This window comes from Metopolophium dirhodum, chromosome 8, assembly GCF_019925205.1.
Source record: "Metopolophium dirhodum isolate CAU chromosome 8, ASM1992520v1, whole genome shotgun sequence".
Taxonomy (NCBI): domain Eukaryota; kingdom Metazoa; phylum Arthropoda; class Insecta; order Hemiptera; family Aphididae; genus Metopolophium; species Metopolophium dirhodum.
In genome coordinates, this window is record NC_083567.1 from 18,800,259 (window position 1) to 18,815,280 (window position 15,022).

General features: G+C 26.5%; 1 protein-coding gene across 2 annotated transcripts; it reads right to left on the reverse strand.

Annotated features, from left to right (window-relative positions):
- Positions 1 to 2,546: 2,546 nt before the first annotated feature.
- On the reverse strand, positions 2,547 to 10,192 carry LOC132950198 (tropomyosin-1). Of its 2 annotated transcripts, none has more exons than XM_061021494.1 (10): positions 10,035 to 10,192; positions 6,824 to 6,960; positions 6,635 to 6,760; positions 6,443 to 6,576; positions 6,249 to 6,366; positions 6,117 to 6,187; positions 5,985 to 6,060; positions 5,870 to 5,932; positions 5,697 to 5,766; positions 2,547 to 3,830 (listed from the first exon to the last, which is right to left on the reverse strand). In XM_061021494.1, exons 2-10 carry the CDS (start codon positions 6,935 to 6,937, stop codon positions 3,748 to 3,750), a joined length of 855 nt encoding a protein of 284 aa, XP_060877477.1. In that variant the 5' UTR covers positions 6,938 to 6,960; positions 10,035 to 10,192; the 3' UTR covers positions 2,547 to 3,747. The 2 variants fall into 2 exon arrangements, with proteins under 2 accessions (XP_060877477.1, XP_060877478.1); XM_061021495.1 differs by lacking the exon at positions 2,547 to 3,830 and adding an exon at positions 5,257 to 5,462.
- Positions 10,193 to 15,022: the final 4,830 nt, after the last annotated feature.

The following is a 15,022-nucleotide window of genomic DNA, read 5'->3' on the forward strand; positions in this document are numbered from 1 at the left end:
CAGTATATATATTTTTACTTTATTATATAACATTATAAATTATAATATTTTATTATAGTGCTAAGACTGATTTTAAAAAACTGTGTAAAAAGTTTTAATTTAATGAAAGTTATTGGTACACATCAATCTACAAACTTTTCGATAAGTACATTCAAGAGTGATAACTTCAGTGACACAGCAAATTGTTCTGAAACCAAGAAACCAAGATACGCAGATGAAATTATTAGACTTTCATCGGTACGATATAAGCCGGAAAAAGTTTACACAAAACAATGCCCAGATTGTAAACCTATCTGTAATCGTACACAGTTTCAAAGTTGTGACTTAACACTGAAGTGTCCTCATATGTGTAATGAGCAACAATCTACAAATTAAAACATCTGAACATAAAAAATAAATAGTAATTAACCTGAACCTATACGCTTTCTCCTTATATGATCTTTATATTATGAATTATGATCATTCACCCTACACGTGTGTACTGTATGGATATGGGTACTTTATATTATTTAATGATAAAATAAAACCACTCCACATTATCCACCCACGTCCTCGATCCCTATTATTGTGATTCTGGAAGTACCGGGGGGGAGGGGGGTGATATTATTATCCCTTTTTTTCCATAAAAAAATGTATCCCTACATTGAGTCTACGCTTAGTGGTACATTATACACTGCTGCACCTGCGCGGCGCAGAGAAATGGCCATCTCGTACAAAGAATAAACGCATGTCATGTCAACAGTTGATGAACGACCTATAACAGGTGCAATGTCGAGGAATATGATTTTTGAGGGCTGTAAAACTTTTTATGCGCAGATAATATTATCATCACTATATAATAACAGTATAAAAGGTGGGTTTACACGATCAGTTTTATCTGTACAAACTATAGCTACCTTACATTGGTACATGCTACTGATTACTGAATATACTTGCACAAACATTAAAATAAATAATCGTTTTCGAAATAATTGATATCATTTGGCTTGATGACAACCTTGAAAAGGTCATATTGACTATAATATTTTTAGCTCAATGTATACCTCAAGGATATACTACTACCTATACGAATGTGCAAGCCTCTACAATTTTTGTTAACGCACTCGGGTCAGCAATACCCGAAGATAATATGTCTGATAATTAAAATATAAATAAATGTATTTCAGACTTATTCTCCACAATATTTTTTAAGATTTAACTTATCAATTCAACCCTGTATGGCCGTATTTATTTAAGATGTAGCCTTGATACATTTCTTCCTATTACATATATAAAATCTGTATCCTAGAGGCAAGGACATAATAAGCATTTGATAGTTGAATAATACGACGATGAAATATTGCTTGATCAAAGAAGCCATTCGGTGGTCGACACTTCCTTACCGTGATAACGCAAGGACGACGTCTTCTCGATTTGTTTGCATGCTAATGTTTAGCAAATCGACGTAGGTACCCAGTTTTGGACTTGTTACTTTTCAAAAGTGATAAATAATTTTAATCAGTCCATTAAAATAAAAAACGCAATGTAAAATAATATGTTGGTACAAAATAATATGAAATTCTATTTTGTATGTATTTTTACATAATATAAGGATGGAGAATCATGTTTTTATTGTATCTATATTCGATAACCCTCAACTTTTTTTTTTGATTTTGTTATAAATTGCTTCATGAGCTAGGGTGTATCGTTTTCACATTACTTTTCCCCATTTACCTGCAACTTGCAAAATTGACAAAAAATATTTCCTACAAAGATATAGGCACACGCATCAACGCTGCGTGTAATAATCGAGTACTCCATCAAATCATAATATAAAAGGTGTTATATTATAGTTGTGACATATTACTCATATTTATGCAGGAAATGTAAATAGGTAAGTACGTGGTTAATCGATAACCGTTTTAATGACTTTTATTTATAATGGATGTTGTATACAATTTTTGTGTTACACATGTATTTATATGTCATTAATCATAATTCATATAGGTACCAATGTTGTTAACTGCCATTTTCATAAATAGGTTTGGTTACCAGCTAAGGGACATTATTATAAATAAAGCTACACATCAACTATAATTCAAAAATTTAATTACCTCAATCCGTGATGATATTAAATTCAATCTCTGCAGTTTATGGACGTGTGAAAATACAAAATTATGCACAGTAAATTCGTAGGTATATTAGGTATCGATAGTAAAGCATGTATAATGTATATAGTATCCACCCCGACCCCCTCAGCACTCTCTCCGTAAAACCGCCACTGATATGACCAATGACCATATTTATAATAGTTGTAGCTATTACTTTTTGTGTACTGAAACGCTTTAAATATAATATGCGAAGCTTTAAGCTACGGTCATTAGTAATATATGGAAAATTAAATTCATAAAAAAATTAAACGATCACAATTTAGGCTAAATATTCGATTTACAAGCACAAGTGTATTATAATATAATATTATAATTAACTACATGAAAATAATATATGCGATAGTATAAATGTATAATATAAAAAATACCAGCACCCATAGTAGATAAAAACATCGCTCAATAATATTGTATTTTATTGATGTATAGCGATAATAATTGGTTAGCAGCTAAAGATAATTGTACAACGAAAACCACTCTTATCCAACAATCAAAAAAAAACATATGTTTATTCACTCAAATTTATTAATTAAAGAAACTAAATGTCTATCAAAAAAAAAAAAACAACAATACAATATTTTAAACAAATTAACAAACGCATGTTGAATTCAAACGTCTAAATACGAATTTATTTACTAACGTGTCGAATTCAACAATTGTTTCTATATGACTAGCTTGACTCGTATTCATTTATTATTTACATGAATAATGATCATAAAATTAATAATATTATAAGTACATGACAAAGTTAGATACTAACCGACTGTTCATCAAAAAACATGCGTTATCAGTTTTCCAATTAAATTAACTGAAGTAAGTTAAAGTGTTTAATATTTGCCATTGAAATAAAGATATTAATCTTCAAAATCACCTACCTTGTGAAATAATATAATGATTTATATTTCTTAACACTTTTATAATTATTAAATATTAAATATAACCATAGATACTTTGTATATAAGCCTATAACGAATAAATTTCCCTTAATAATAAGTTAAATAATAAATTAACCTAAATAATAATATTTTGTACATATTATGTTTATATACATACAGATGTTCAATAAACATATATATATTTATACGCAAGAAGTTAATTTATTATAGATCAATGTACAAATATTTCCCGTTACATTGTATGTATATATATATGTTGAACACCTATGTATATGTATATGTATGTATGTATGTATAATATATGTTTATAAATTAATCCAATGAAAAATTTAAGACATAATGTGTACATATGCGATATAAATATTATAATATGTCATAAAGGCTAGGCGACTTAGAACATAAGACTAGATAATTATTGTACATTAATACTATAATAATAAAGCTAGAATACAGGTAAAATTGTAAAGTGTAAATTGTTAATTTGTTAATAAGTTCACACGTAATACATTTATATATATAATATATTAATATATACCTATGTATGCACTGGTTCAAACAATAAATAATCTAACAGTAATAATTTAATGTAATATTCTTTTGGTTTATTAATATAATTGATGATGGTAATATTATTTGATAAAATCATTGGGTAATTATTTACTTTAAATGTAAATTCCTTTGAAAATGTGGCTAAGTCTAGAGGGTTAATATCCAGCCAATTCAGCAAATGTGGAATCCATCTCGTCAGCCAAAGACTTGTATCTGTCTTTGTTGAGGCCGAGTTCATCTGAAAAATAATGAGATTCTCGTTGTAAAAAGTTAAAGAATTATTTTAAATAAACACAGTAAACAAATTGAAAAATTGAGTTCAACCACAAAAATAAATTAAAATTTCAAACATTTATAATAAATGTTCTTTTAATACTTAATCGTAAAAATGTGGTCAAAACACGATTTCTCTAGTATTTAAAAATACAAATATATTTATTTAAAAAAAAAAAACATTGAAGGATGAAAAAATGTAGTATTTAAATATATAATATTCGTGATCAAATCAATTTTATAAAAATTATTAAGTTTGGCTTGGGAAATAAATGTTTAAGAATGTACAAACAACAATTATTTGAACTTCATTTAAGAATCGACTGCATTCAGTGACGTCATTTGATGGGGACAAAGTGGGCAATTTCCCACGTCTAATTGAAAAAAGCATTCCAACTGTTGGTCCAGTTGTTTGTGAAATAATATAACTATAATTTTGCTCATTTTGAGGAAATATTATATTGTATAAGCACTAGGAAACTATATTGTCACGTTAATAATTAATATTATTTATTTGTTTATCAATAATATATTAATGTATTTCCTTAAAAAAAACTAATCTGTACAACCGAATTTAAATATTTCACATATTATGTACCATTAAAACTATTTTTATTACCAAATAATACTTGTTATAAATGATTATTATTATGAATGAACATATTAATGTAAAATATAAAAGGCAAATTATTTTTTCCCGGATAATGACTTTATTGTTGAAGCCGTAATAAATTTAAAAAAATATATTTATAGTTTTTAGTTCAAATATTATGTATAGAAGCCAAAACTATAAAAATATAAAAACAAAACGATCACTCTTAAATGTTTCTATGTTTTTGAAAATCCCTCTATAATAGAAAATTTTTTTTTAAATTAAGTATTTAGATTTTTCAATTACGATTTATCAGTCGTGTTTCATATTGTAATTTAATTTATTCGACCACTCAAGAAAAATATAAAATTATAACGGTAGGTACTATAATTATTTCAGCTCTTCCGAGTTTTTTTTTATCTATAAAATCAGGCTATTTTTGCCTCAGATATGTTTAAAGTTATGTAATATAGTATTGTATCGAGGTAAAAATAGTAATGGAAATTAGCTTGCGAGCAAATAGCGATTTGTTTTTTTTTTTTTGTTCAGTGAGATATATGGGCTGGTCAAAATTTTTCCCCGTCTTAAAAACTTAAATAAAACGCCATTGATTGCATTAAAAAAAATCAAACATTTTAGTTATTCGCATAATATAAAAGAGCTCATATTCAATAACATGCGTCAATGTTTTTTTTTTTTTTTTTTATATTGAACTATTATTGTACCTGGCAGTTATAGAAGCGAATTTGTACAGCAACAACTGGAGACAAAACATATTAAAACGACAAAAAAGCAAAATTATGTGAAAAAAAAAAATAAAAAAGCATTATTTTTACAAAAAGCTACGTTGGTTTATGACAAAACTCGAACATAAAAAAACAAGAAGAAAACAAAGTGAAGGCTATGCAGAATTTGTATTTGGTTAGTAGCCAGTGAGTTCAGCAAATGTCGAATCCAAGTCATCCGTGATTTCTTTGGATTTTTCTTTCTCTTTGAAGAGATCATCTGAAAAACAACACATTATTGTACAAAACAAACGTAAATAACCCATTGATAAACAAAGCCCCGATCGTCTAAATGTTAAGCTTTTAAAAATAAAAATAAAATAATAACAATACAAAGCGTAAGTATATAGCTGCACGTATTTCATTGAGCTAAACTAATAAGTATAATAACAATATATAAATACAACATTTTGTATAAATGTATTATTTATGAAAATTAAATCGCGGGACTTACCTTCAAGTCTGTCAACTTCCTTCTGCAGTTTCTTAACGGTCTTCTCGGCGAATTCAGCACGAGCTTCAGCCTGAAATATAAAATCAATATTTGTATAAAATATTATATTTTTTGAAGGTTTTAACTATGAAAATATGTAATATTATAATATTTATATAAACATGAATGTCTACCTCCTTTAATTTTACAGTGAGTTGTTTGATTTGATGCTTGTACTCTTCCACTCGTTGATTGGCCTAAAAAAAAAATTATTATCTTTTATAATCTTAATATTTTTACACTAATTACCTTTTCTTCAGAAACTTCCAATGACTTCAAGCTGTTTCCGACAACTTTCAATTCTTCTTCCAGCTCCATGATTTTTCTATAATTAAAAATTGCAATAATATCGTATGTTGTATGCATCCAAATTGTACTTACGAGTCTCCAGATTTCACACGATCCTCTGCTACTTCAAGTTCATCTTCAACAAAAGCAAGTTTTCTCGAAACCTTAAATTTAATATTTTTTTTAGTACTTTTTCTATTTGATTATGTTATTATTTGTTATTACTTCATCAGATTTTCCATCAGCATCTTCAGCTAAGAGACGAGCTTCCTTTAATTGGTTAGTCAATTGGTCCATACGTTCCTCGTCTTGCTGGCTACGGTTTTCGAGTACTTTGCACATACTAAAAACATAATTTGTATAAGTTATGCACATAAATTATGTATATAACGTAAAAATAAATTATGTCTTCGACTTACCGTTGAGATTCATCAGCTGCTTGAGAAGCCTCAGCCAATTTTGATGCAGCAGCTTGAGACCTTTCTTCAGATCTTTCAAGGTCTTCTTCAATCATCTGGACTTTCCTGTTCAAAGCAGCTACTTCACTTTCAGCCTTTAAACAAATTTATATTAAAACATCTTATGCATATTATTACTTATCGTGAACTTACCGCAGTAAGTGCCTTTTCTCTATCCTCTAACTGTTTGATGGCCTCTTCCAACTTATTCTTGTTTGTGTCCAGATCACTTTCTACCTGGGTCAATTTCTTTTGACAATCTCTCACATCTTCATTAACCTAAAAGAAGACAACGTTTATACTAGTTAAAAAATGTTTACTTGAAATATATATCTTGTTTACTTTGTCTGCACGAAGGTTCGCATCCTTGGACTGGCCTTCACAAGTGTCGGCCTTGTCCATGGCACTATCCTTCTCCATCTTCATGGCCTGCATCTTCTTCTTAATGGCGTCCATTTTGAAGTTTTTTGTCTACCCCACTAATACAAAATATAACAGTTCATTAAAGTAGGTACTATATAATACTATGACGTATTCGTAAAGAACTATAATTTTGTCATATTTTTTATAGTAAATGTATATAAATCAACTTAAATTTAGGGGATCAAATCACAAAATACACTTAACTATTAACAAAATTTATTAATTACAACAATAAATTATTTAGTTGCATTAAATATTATACATAGGTAGGTATGTTGTTTGTAATATTATAAATTGTATATATTTTTACCTAGTACCTAATTGTTATAAATAAATAAAATTAGTTTTTATATTATAGTTACGTGTTTATGCGTAAGCCATTTTCTTACTTAAACACTTAATAGGTCGAGTTATTTTTGAAGGATAATCGTTTTTTTATTTTTAGAGTTAAGTTAATAATAATACTTATTTTCGGCTCTACTTATAATATTATACTAATAATTTTATCATACATTTAATGAATATATTTTTTTTGTCGGAAACACTTGAGCGGAAACTAACGAATATAGTCATAGATAGTATTTGTTAAGCCCATAGTTAAGTATACAATAAAAACAATCTCTTAAATACTTCCAAAATAGTGTATAAGAAATAACTATAATGTAAATTGTAGGTACCTCATACCTATGATTTAAGTCTTTGATCTATAACCAAATAATTTTTAAGTACTTAATAAAATCTACCTATATAATTATATTACACGAACATTTTCAACATATGGAGCACAATTAACAATAAAACAAATATTAACTTAATGTCATAGTCGTCAATATGAAAAACAAAGAAAACTTAACAATATCCCGATCAACCACATGAAAACCAAGGACCACAAGTCAGAGCTATAAATAAAATAATACACTTTTTAAAGCGAACTAATTTGTGCAAAATAATACAAATATTCGGAACAAGTGAACAACCATTGTAAAAAAAAAATAAAGTTTGAGCTTAAAAAAAGTAATTTAAAAAAAATATATAATTAAGACTTATAATTTATTTTACATTTATATCTCTAATATAATAATATAAATATAAAATGGTTTGAATAATGCAAATCTATCTACTCTTATTACCGTATCCGCTTACTAATTGGTAAAAAAGATTTTAAAAAGGAAAATGAAGGTACCGATTACAAAACCATTATGTATCTAACTAGATATTATGGATTATATTATATACTTAAATATACCTAATAGAATTAGGGCATAGGACAATAATAACTAAATATCATAATTTATGCTAGATAGATTTAGTTCACTAGTCATTTTGGCAAGTATTGGCTGTTTTCTATTAGCTATTATAAATAAATAATTCATTGATTTTTAAACTACAAACCAGTATTATAATGTACTCTGTAGATATATATTGTATGTTGTATATTAGGTAAAGAAAAAATTGCCTTAATTATCTTAAAATAAATGGTATTGGTTTTAAAATTAAAGGACGGGATTTAAATATCAATAAATAATATCTTATTATATCAACTGTTATAATTCGTATAGGTATGTTGTGGCTATATTAAAAAAAATTTATTTTTGAAAAATAGCACAATTTTAATCAACTATTTAAGTTTATAAGACCGATTATATATACTATAACTATCATTATAAACATTAATGATCTTGAAATATAAAAATATTGAAAATGTCCAACTAATGATAATTGTTATTTTAAAAAATGTAAGTTGAGTAAAGAGTATCCCATGGGTAATTTAGAAAGGTAATGGTCGCACACATCCTTCTTATTTTCTGCCATTATCTATTTTGAAAGAAAAATAGGCTTCCGTGGAATCGGACAAAAATAGCAAAGTTGCTAATGCCGAAGTATAAAATAAAAAATAAAACAGTCTGGTACCCGCCATTTACAGTGAGTAAAACGATACCACCGCGCGGCACCACGCAGCGGACGTTTAAAAATAGTTGTACGCCGCCGTTGCGGTATGCACTCAACCGACCCAAATTCCGACCAAACACCTCACCGCCCCCACTAGTTGTTAAATTTTAGTTGCTAAATTTGTTTTAATTTTAATAACACGATAATTAAAACGCAAATCACATCATGAATCAATCATCGTGAATTTAACGCAACAATTATTAATGGCACTAATTTACGAAACTTTTCTAGTTTTATCGTAGTAATAAAGACGATTTGAAAATTAAAGATGAAAACAAATTCAGAAAAATCAAGGACTAGATTAATTACATAATATAATAATCTTTCATTTTTCAATTTATCTTTGAAACTCGTTCGTTTTAAAAGCTGTTTAAACTACCGATGTGTATCGGTTTAATTTATAAATATTATTTAAGTTAATAATCATAATTTATTTAATAGTGATAAAGTTATTAGTATCATATCGTGTTACAATAATAATTATGAATATAAAAATGTCAACGCCAAATCTTAAATATAGAAGTATTCGGAACATACTGTAGTTTGCACAAGCCCACGCTTTGTGACAAAATTAAACTACCTATATTCGCATGTTTGGGCAACCAGAAATCTGGAAATACTTGGTAAAATAATGTTTCAAATTGCATAAAATTAAAATTATTAATAAATAAAGCCAAAAATACAGAACAAATTTAAATATGATAATAAACCATTCATTGCTTTTAAACTATTAGGTACACGGTTTTATTATTATAAGTATAAAACTCTTGAAAGTTTAAAAGTTACCTATATAATTTAATTTTTACCATAAATCGTTTTAGATACTTATTTAACAATAATTTTAAAATGTATCTATTTAAATATTAGTATTAAATAAAGCCAGAAAATAATATTATAAAATACATTTTTTTAGAAAAACATATATTTTTACAATACATTTTTTCGAAAAACAAAATGCAATCATAACTTACAATATTATAGAAATTTAATTAAACCCGTACGTTTAATATACGAATTTATTCACTTAAATATTGTATAGAGGTAGTATTTGAAAAATAATAATAACTAATAAGATATTAATTTGTGTGAATATTTGTATCAACATTAATAATTATTATTAACGGCTATAAATAATGCTTAATTAATTTTAAATAAAATAAAAAATATATTATATAATTACCTCCAAATAAAATAAACCGAATCTGAAAGGCACCACTGACAGCGATAGCAGCTGATCCTGGACTGTTGTTGTTCTATATGTGTAGTTCCAAATCTGTACTGTGTTGCCTTCTCCCACCACAAATACGCCCCACCATGGGGTTATAACTGGTGGGGATTGTAAAAAAAAATAGGAATGTAGTGACGAACTGGGAGAGACCTTTTAGTAAAGTGATCTATAAAACCAGTGAGCTTTATATAGCTGTACTGAACAGGGTAAAAGTATATCCGTATCACCAGTGTTGACTTAAAATATAAAAAATTTAAAATAACGTAATAATAAGCATCCCAAACATCGACAATTGTCTTCAAAATTGAATTATTCATAAATAATTAACGATTTAAAATAAGTATACATTATATTAACAAATTGTTGGATTTTATCAAAAACTATTGCCAAATGTATGATATATCATATTAAGATATATTTTAATGTAGGTGCCTACCTTATTTTCTTCCCGTTTGATTAACAAAGTGCTGTGTCAGCATTTGACTGACACATTAATTAAAACCCGGGAGATTATTATTATTTATATTGTGCTAAATCCTAAAATGTCGTTCACTTTAAATTAATAAGACCTCTAAATTATTGAAAAACCCTATTATTTTTAATGAAAAGAAAAGTATGCACGTTCTTATTTCTCGAATTGTGTACATTTAATTTGAATTTTTTTCGGTTTGTTTAGAAAATTAATATCCATTTATTTAATTTATGTATTTGAATCGTTAAATAAAAGTTTAAATTGTATTCCATCAAACACTATTCGTGTAAATTATTCTTCACACTACATTTAAAATTAGATCTATCGTATAAACAGATTACACAATATACATTTACATACATAATTATTTACAGAATTTTAACATCTATTAATATAATGAATTGGAGGGTAGGGCAAGAACTATTAATTTTCAAAAAACAATATTTGTGAATATCTGAAATTTGATTTACATATCATTAAAAATTTTTAGAATAATTATTAAAATTCTGATAATTTATTTAATTACTTATGATTTATTTGAGTTTAATTTGTGTGGGTTAATAAGTATGGGAACACAATTATTCTAGATTTTTCCATCCCTTTGGCATAAAATAAATTATACTTCTAGTTTGTATAGTATGATAAAATATATGCTAACAATAGACTTAGGTGCCTACCTTAATATGGTGTTTATAGAAACTTAAGACTGCGGAGGGTCTTGGCCTACCATCAGATGTTTTCCCTACAAAGCAGTAAAACAATAGTGAAGTGGATGTTTTAAAAAAAATACTACTATACAATAATGCTAAATTGTGCACTGTATAGTTACATAAATACTTATAAATCTAAGAGTAGTACAATTATATGTGATGTACCTATTTATACCTCAAAAAGACGTACATATTATGTAAACTCGCTTCTCAAATATCAAGACACATATTTTAGACCTAAAACTTCTATTTAAATCGTTGGTTATTAATAATATTAGGAATTTAATATTTCTTTCAAAGAATTATCATCTATTCTAAGCCACACCATTCCATTAAAATTATTTATTATACACTAAACAATTTTCTTGAACAATTAAAAAAAAAATACATAGGTATTAAAAATATATTTTCACAACAAGATAACTGATATATTATATTAATACTATACTACTATGTTTGGTAATATAGGTACTAGAACATAAACTAGGTAATATAAACTAACCACTGATTTTCGTAGTTCTGTTTAATGACTGCTCTGTTTTTATTTATATTTAAACAATTAATTTTAATGACAAATAAATAAATGAATTGAAAATATTAAATAATGTTATGGTTTTATTCATTATTCATTAGATAATTATCAAATCCTTAAAATGATATAAGTAATGTAATACTACATTATAGATTGTTATGACAAAAAAAAAATTCAAACAGCGTGTTTGTGTAAACTTCAAAGTTATAAGCAAAATTTTAAAAAGAAGACGCCAAGAATTGTAATCCCCACTATACAAATTATTGGCAAATCGCCAACAGAAATTTAATGAACTAATAAAATTATACAAATAATAATAACATTTATAAAGTTTATATGTCTTATGTTACTCTAGACTAGATTTAAAATAATTTATCAAGATCAAATTATAAAACGATCCAAATTCTATGGCCATGGTTACATGGTTACATATATATGTCAAAGAAATGCTTATATTACAAATACTTATATTACTAATGAATTATGAAATGGGTTTATAACACAAGATAAATAAATTTATTTGATTTTTATTTGAAACGAGTAATTTCCGCAGTTGTTTAATCATACAACAATTATTTACTATCACCCACAAAAATGTTTTACCTAAGAAATCGTTGTTTTTAGGTCCTGAGCGAAGCGATGAATGTATTGATTTTACAATGAAGTGTGTTTTTTTTATTTTTTTTTTTTATTTTTGTGTCTGTCATCACCTTTTAGGACAGTAAAAGTGCTTGGATTTTCTTCAACAATAACTTTTCTGATAGGAAAGTGAATCTAGTTGGTACTTAGGGGGGTCAAAAGTAAAAATTTCCCAGTAGTTTTCGAAAGCGACGTGAAAAACAAAAGAAAAATTAAGGAAAAACGGGAATTTTTACGCAAAATCTGTTTTCGAGAAAATCGATTTTGGTTTTTGGTATAACTCTAAAACAAATGACCGTAGGGACATGAAATTTTGACTAAATGTTTATATTAGCATTTTCTATACACCATAAAATTTTGAAAATATTTTGACTCTTTTTGAGCTGTATACGGACATTGTCAGTTTTCAATTTTTTTAGTTTTTTTTTTCTATAAATATCAATAAAATTTTATCTGTTGAGTAAAAAAGCTTGAAAATTTAATAGAAGGCTCCTAGGTTATTGTTTCAAAGGTAGATGGAAAAAATTAAAAATCCTTAGTCACAGTTTTTATTTATAAGCATTTAAAGTTCAAATTTTGAAAAATACGGAAAAATCACGAAAATTAGCAAATTATTTTGAGTTGAGAATTTATAAAAATTTTTCTTTTTAAATCTAAGATTTGAAAATGTAATACAAGATTATCCATAAGTTTGTCTACCTTTATCAAAAAAAAAAATGTCTACAAGAAAGTCAAATTAAAATTTTATGAGCGTTTGAAATTCATATTTTTACAACATTTGATATTCACTCGATATCTCATGTAACGATTTTCTTATTTTGTTGTAATTAAAAATGTATGACTAAAGATACTTGAAAATTTCACTGAATGTCTGTATTAGCATTTTCTATACGCGTAAAACTTTGAAAATAATTGACACTTTTTGAGCTGTTTACGGACATTGTCTGTTTTCAATTTTTTTAGTTTTTTTTTCTATAAATATGATTAAAATTTTATTTGTTGGGTAGAAAAGCGTGAACATGTAATACAAGGCTCCTGTTATATTGTTACAATAGCAGTTGAAAAATATTGAAAATATATAGGCACAATTTTTTTTTATAATCATTTAAAGTTCAAATTTTGATAAAATTTATCAAATTTATAATTTAATAATTATTTTGTAAGTAAAAATTTATAAAATGTTCAACTTTTATAGCTAAGGATTGAAAATTGAAAACAAGGCTCCACGTAAATAGGTTATATATAAATTACTTTATTCACAATAATATCATCAAATATACTTGGTAATATCATAGGCTGACTGACTGTTTTCGCTCAGAATCGTTTTTCTTATACAATGATATTATATCATTGAATTTAAATTTAACACCATCCATATTACAGTGACCCACTTGTAACCTATTGTACAGCAGAGTGACATCCACTTACCCACCTTTTTTTTTTAACTGTAAAAACAAAAAAGCAGCAGTTGGCCGGCGTTTTTACTGGTAATACCTACCTATAGCTGGTATAAAATATGGTAATGATAGATATAGTAGGTCGACAGTTGAAAAATTGTTTCAATTTCCATACATACATATTAATAAGTAGTATCATTGTTTATAAGTACTATTATAATCTAGTATTTATAATCAATGGTAGTACCTATACGGCCATACATATTATAAAAATGTCAACAATTATAATGTATTGCATACAAATTTAATGAAACACAATATTATTTATGGTTTTTATTTAAATGTGTAGGTATCGACAACTGATATCGATAATCGGTATGCATCTATCTACGATCTACCAAACTAAATATTTCAAATCTAAATAAAAATGTCCGTGTGTTTTACTTTAGGTTTTAAGTTAAGTGGGTATGCGATTGATAATTATTGCATGCGATAACTTGCAGACGTCAACAGTTAATATATTAGTAGTACCTATAATTATAATATTTTGTTACAAAATAATAAGTATTAGGTATAAAAATATATCACAACAAATTATCTGTTAAATCTAAAACAAATATGTACCTATTAATTAGTTAAAATTGAAGAGAGATTAAATATTTAAATATTCAATGATCCATAACTGGAGGGGTTCATTTTGAATTGTTTGTAGCTAAATTTATGTAACTATTTGTGTAGGGGTACATTAAAATGTCACGAGCTTAAAATTTAGACTTTTCAAAAAGATCCAACTAGACAATTTATCAAGGCTACGAGTAGATTTCTTAAAAAAACCAAAAATACATAGAACTCTAAAAACATTATACAATTATTACGGCACGATAAGATTTTTTTAAACATACATACAATTTTTGTTATACCTATTATCAAATATATAATGTGTATAGTAATAATTTTCGTGTAGTAATGAGATATTAATTAAATTATGAATTATGCTACTATCAATATTATAAGAATTTGGTATTATTAATATTTACTTTTATTTGAAAGTTATGTAACTGTATATAAATACTAAAATACCTATAATACCATAATACAACGGATGTGTTACAGCCTAGTGGCGGTATGATAAACTTTATACGGCAAGGTAGCTGGGCGATAACAAACAAGTATTTACCCTACCAATTACC